At 43.0% G+C, this 6000-nt stretch overlaps 1 protein-coding gene across 1 annotated transcript; it reads right to left on the reverse strand.

The window, feature by feature from the left end:
- Nucleotides 1-3218: 3218 nt before the first annotated feature.
- Nucleotides 3219-5281, reverse strand: LOC124156894. The gene is made up of 3 exons (XM_046531380.1): nucleotides 4894-5281; nucleotides 4680-4824; nucleotides 3219-3831 (listed from the first exon to the last, which is right to left on the reverse strand). Exons 1-3 carry the CDS (start codon nucleotides 5202-5204, stop codon nucleotides 3640-3642), a joined length of 648 nt encoding a protein of 215 aa, XP_046387336.1. The 5' UTR covers nucleotides 5205-5281; the 3' UTR covers nucleotides 3219-3639.
- Nucleotides 5282-6000: the final 719 nt, after the last annotated feature.

The raw sequence follows: 6000 nt of genomic DNA on the forward strand, positions 1-6000 counted from the left end.
CCCATCCAGATTGAACCGTGTCCGCGCATCACGGTATTTGTCGCACTCTGTCAAGATATGTCGGATGCTTTAAGGGCACCTACACTCGTCACATTGAGGAGCTTGCTTCTCTTCGGTAAAACGAAAGGCATGAGTCAGAGGGCAGTGCCCTATCCTCAAACGAGTGATAACTACTTCCTCCCTTCGATTGATCCTGGTAGAGGAAGGCCAAGCTGACGTTGTATGTTTGATGCTTCGCAGTTTATTGTTATTCAAAGTCCTCCACGACTCCCTCCACTGTTCAAGTACAACATTTTTTAGTGACCCTCTTAGGTCTTCGTACGGAACTAGCGTTGATTTAATCTCTTCGTTAGTAAGAGCTTCCTTGGCCAACAAATCTGCTTTTTCGTTTCCACGTATCCCCGCATGTCCCGGAACCCAAAGAAAGCAAACACTTATTCCCTAGTTCATGAGAGTCAGCAGCGTGGCATGAATGTGTTGAAAAACTGGATGCATGGGTAAGAAGCCAGAAATGGATTGTAAGGAGCTAAGGGAGTCGGTGCATATGACAAACGAGCCATTTTTGTCACTAAAGGCTTCCAAAGCCATTTTAATTGCGAAGAGTTCCGCCGTATAAATGCTGCACAGCGGATGCAGCTTCGCCTTAATGGCTCCATGTAGAGGAGAGAACGCTGCACATGCACAGGCAGAGTTACATTTCGATCCGTCCGTGTAAATGGGGATTAAAGTGAAGTGGTTCCACCGAAACTTAAAATACTCACGTTGGTATTCCAAGGGAGTAGTGGAGGGTTTTGGCCGAGATAGTAAAGACATATTAACTGTAGGAGTGGGAGTCAACCAAGGTGCGTAAGTTGAGTACGCAACAGGGTATACGTCTGGTAGTTTAAAATCACATCCGAGAATAAAATCATTAACACGAATACTTACAGGTCTCGTTGCCCTAGACCTTCGATTAAAAACATTTAAAAGCCGAGGTTTAAAAAGTATGTCGTAGCATGGGTGACTCGTCATAGATAAAATTTTGGATACGTAACTGCAAAGCAGCCAAGTCCTACGGTAGTACAAGGGAGGTTCTCCTGCGTCAGAGTGGATGCTTGGAACTGGGCTGGTTCGAAAGGCCCCAGTGCAGAGTCGTAGCGCGGCGTTGTGCAAAGAATTTAACGCTCGTAGATACGATGGGCGGGCAGATGCATAAACAAGGGAGCCGTAGTCTATTCTAGACCGCACCAATGTGCGATATAGTAGGAGTAGGGTGGTACGGTCTGCTCCCCACGATATGTGATTCAAAAACTTTAAAATATTTATAGACTTAGAACAACTTGCCTTCAGATTATTGATGTGATCTCGCCAGTCGAGTCTTTGATCCAATGTTAGCCCCAGAAAACGGATTGACTCCACAAATGGGAGATTTCTTCCGCTAAGACGAAGTGTAGGAGGAACGTGGACGCCTCTGACACGGTGGAAGTGAACTCATTTGGTTTTCTCAGTTGAAAATCTGAAACCGCTACTATGGGTCCATTGGTCTAATTTGTTTAACGTGAGTTGGATCAATCTCGATATGTTGGCCACTCTAGATGACCTGCAGAATATCGCCAGGTCATCAACGAATAGAGTGGCCATTATCGGCGTCTGGATGTATTTAGCTACGTCGTTGATCGCAATAGCGAAAAGCGTCACGCTCAAGACGGACCCCTGGGGGACTACGTTGTCAAGAGGGTAGGGACGCGTTAGGAACTGCCCCGTCCTTACTTAAAAAATACGGTTTGTTAAAAAATTTTGAATAAAAGTTGGTAAGTTACCCCTAAAACCCCAATCATGCAGAGTGCGTAAGAGTTTTCTGCGCCAAACCCGATCGTAGGCCTTCTCTATGTCGAAGAATACCCCAACCACGTGTTGGCGGAGGATGAAGGCTTCTTGGATATAATTTTCGATCCTCAACAAGTGGTCCAAGGTGGAGCGTCCCCTTCTAAATCCACTTTGAATATTGCTGAGAAGGTTTCGGCGTTCCAACCACCAAATGAGCCTCCGATTAACCATTCTCTCCATGAGCTTGCATAAGCAGCTGGTGAGTGAGATCGGACGGTAAGAATTTGGGTCAGTCCTATCTTTCCCATGCTTGGGTATGGGGATGATGACACTCTCCCGCCAGGATGAAGGAAAAGTGCCTGCCACCCATAGTTGATTATAGGTTCGCAGGACTTCCAGCAACGCGGATTCCGGGAGGTTACGAAGGAAGGCATTGTGGATTTCGTCTGGTCCTGCAGAGGTATCATGTGATTCATGGATGGCAGAACGCAACTCCCACATAGAAAACGGAACGTTGTAATCTGCCGTCATGCACGTCTCCTTAAAACAAATAGGGATGGCTTCTAGGCGCCGCTTGAAAGAGCGAAAAGATGGGTCGTATCTTTCGTCGCTGCTTGTTTTGGTGAGTAGCTGGCCGAAGATGTCGCCGATGACAGGGAGTGAAGTTATGGTGTTTCCGTTGACTTTCAAGTAGGAGACCCCACATTGCTGACGGCTACCCGAAATTTGCTTCGCTTTACGCCATACCTGCTCTAGTGGTGTCCTAATATTAATACTAGAGACGTATTTCATCCAAGAGTTCTTCTTTGCCTCTTTCACAACTTGGCGGGCTTTCGCTCTCAGGCGTCGGAAAGCGGACAGGTTATTAGCCGTGGGATACTTGTGTGATGGAGTAGAGACTATTTATTTATTTATTAATACAGAGCAGAGACTATATTTATTGTATATCATTTATAATTCTGTTATTGTTATCATATTAGCGTATTTTATCCTTGGCACGTTAATACTTCATAGTTTATTGTACCGTGGTGGCCTGACGGCGGTTTTACGGGTTTCCCGCCGTCCTTAGGGCAAATGCCGGGCCAATACCACTCCCGTACGAGTCTTCAACTCCAGTAGTGCTGAAGAGGCGTAGGCCTAAACAGCTCCACGAGATGTAGATGTATATATTGTTATTGTTACTATTCATATTTTATGTATCTTGTTATTTTCTCGTGGAATAAACATTGTTGAACTCAACTGCACTAGCATTGAATATAATATAATGGCATTCGTTTCGTTATAGATATACATACCCACATTGTGGTATTACAATGAGATGAAGTTTCTCGTGGAATCTTCGGTACCGAGGGAAGATGTCGATTTGAGCCACCAATTATTATTATTAGTTTTTATTATGCAAGGAATTATTGGCCGCTTTTAAGTTGTGAAGTAGGAAATACAACGAAGACACATTTTTGTAATTATTTCACATTTTTATTTTTATGAATTGAAGTATTCTTGAAATTCGTTTCTAACATCTATGGCAGACTGTGCAACTCTGTTACCATACTGTAGAGTAATAGGTTCTAAAAGAACAGGATTAGCCTCTGGGTTATCTACATGCTGAAGTCCATTGCGACATAGTTAATTATGTAATGCACAGCAAGCTAGTACAATTTTTTCCACCTTAACTGCATTTAAGTTGATAGTGCTCAGAAGAACTCTAAATCGGTTACATAATAAACCCAAAAGCATTCTCTACAACAGGTCAACCTCGGCTCAGCCTATTGTTGTAACTCAGCCTTGCTTCTCGAAGGCCTCGTTGTGGAAATGGCTTTATTATCCTGTCCATCAGAGGAAATGCTTGGTCTGCCAGAGATTTATATGCTGTGGTGACTCTTGTAATTGTAGTAATAACTGCCCATGTTCCTTGGAGCTCTGAAGTTCACGTTTGCCATCCACTGCCCCTATACAGTTGGGTACTTGCCACAGCTTCAGAGAATCTTCTGAAATAGTTTCCCACTCTGCCTCAGTGCTAGGAACCTGGAAGAATTGAATGTCGTTATTAAGGAAATATAGTCGTGAAAATAATGCAGTGTATTGAAACTAGTCGACGATTAAATGTTAAAGAAATCATGCCCAATAATAGGCTGAGCCGAGGTCGACATGTTGAGATTGTTTTTGGAATATTATGTAACAGTTTTTGTAGAATAGAGAAGTTGTTCTCTTTACAAAATTGAGGAATGTTTCCATGCGATTTACAGGTTGTACTGTTTCTGGAGGAGAACTTCAATGAGGACACAGGATCTCCTACACCATCGAGTAGTAGCTCACCCAGGACGGTCAATCCCATTACTCCTCAGGGCCAGCAGAAGAAGCGGAAAAGGGAGAATGACCAGGGAAATTCCGTCACACCCCTTGCACTGAAAGGGCTACAGGACATAAGCGTTTCCCTGCAGGGGCTTGTGACGGAAAGACAGGAAAAAGAAAAAAACCACAACGTGCATTTGACACGCTACATTCAGAGCAAATTGGAATCCTACAAGGATTCCAACATTAGGCTCGAGGTGGAGCAAAAAATAATTCAGGAACTCTTTGAGGCTGATGTTAAAGCGTCCCTTATGAGAGAAAGTGATAATTCTGAATAAAAATATTCCAATCTCTATTCCTGTGAAATTTATTCCAAATATTCATATTCCTTGGCTCATACCAGATGAGTCCCCTTCGAGGTGCGGTGAATTACAAGAATAACTTATTACTCCTGTAATAGTAAGTAATACCCTCATTTAATTATGAAGTTTGATGATCAACAATCCGCTGTAACATGTTCGAAGGAGACTACTTCATTTACCAGCAACCAAAAAAGAAGGGTAAGTACTTAAAGTTCTCACCTGTATATAAGGGCGCAGTGCGCAGTAAATTGCATTGCAAACTTCAGGGATAAATCTAGATATCGTCGTTTCGTGTATCCTACAGGAATACATTAGACTCCGGAATGATTCACCTGTGGCCAAAAATCGTAGGGTAGTCATTAACCTGTAATTGAAAAAATATTTAACCGTGTTTTACCGATAAAAACACAATATAAAAGATAGAAATACCTACTTCCTTCCTGCCGAAAGACTTGGCCTCATGAACGTGTCCAACTTTGAGATTCGATCCTCGACAAGTGATAACAACTCGTTGAATTTAATGGTGTTTAATCTCAAAAAGTTGTTATATGCTGACAAGTCCTCCACTCGCAGCTCATGCTCCACCATTCCTAAAATTCCTAGGTCGCCGTCTTCTCGCCTCCGAAGCCAATCCCTGCACCAAATTTTGCGGCGCCGATTACGCCGGTGTCTACCTTCTTCTTCAGCTACCACAGCTAGAATATTAGCTGCGGCATATATTAGTGCCGCTTCTTCTACATCCATTTTTAAGCGGTTTGCAACGCAGAATATCTTTGCAGCCCCTCGAAATGGTAATTAATTTTACATTTACTTTATTATACCACCTTCCTCTCCGTAGCTCATTGGCAATTAATCTGCGTCTGGAGCTGCTCTTTTGTCATTTTGTGTTATGTGGCGTTCTCTAGCGGGACATTAGAACACTATAACGGCCAATATTGGTACGTGTCGTACGACACGTAAAGCCCAATATTTTAACCAATATTGCGTGCCGATACATTGGCCAATAAATTGGAAAGTGTCATACGGGCTTAAGGCAGGATGCAATCGCCACACCCTGACAGTCGGCCCACAAACTGAAGAGGTTGTCTCCTCGATGGACTCGGGTCCGTGGGGGCGCGGCTCCCCAAAGGAAGAGATCACTCTCTTCCCCCTTGCGGGGTTTTGCACCACTCTAAATGCTTTTTTCACATATTTGTCATTCATATTGCATATACTTTTCTTTCCCATAGGTGGCAGAATTGCATCAAAAGAGGGACGAGAAACATCTTACCACGATGCTTAGTGTGAGCCAAGGCTTAAATTTTGAGTGATTCAATGATGATAATTTTGAAATACAGCTTTTTTTAAATTGCGCAATTTGATTCATGGAACTAATTAAAGTATTATTATTCTATAGGATAGACCATGGCAATAAACAACTGCCTTCAATGAGTTTATGGAGCTCAAGACATTTGAAGAACCATTTGAAAAGATGCTGAACATCATTCAATCATTAGACAAGAAAATGTCCAAAATGTGTTCCCAGGAGGATGGCAAACAC

Source organism: Ischnura elegans, chromosome 4 (genome assembly GCF_921293095.1).
Source record: "Ischnura elegans chromosome 4, ioIscEleg1.1, whole genome shotgun sequence".
NCBI lineage: Eukaryota > Metazoa > Arthropoda > Insecta > Odonata > Coenagrionidae > Ischnura > Ischnura elegans.

Coding starts and splice junctions, on each gene's coding strand:
- LOC124156894 (XM_046531380.1), bottom strand. CDS start 5,204: ATGGATGTAGAAGAAGCGGCACTAATATATGCCGCAGCTAATATTCTA. Junction 4,825..4,893: donor AGTCTTTCGGCAGGAAGGAA/GTAGGTATTTCT, acceptor TTTCAATTACAG/GTTAATGACTACCCTACGAT. Junction 3,832..4,679: donor CACTGCGCCCTTATATACAG/GTGAGAACTTTA, acceptor CAATTCTTCCAG/GTTCCTAGCACTGAGGCAGA.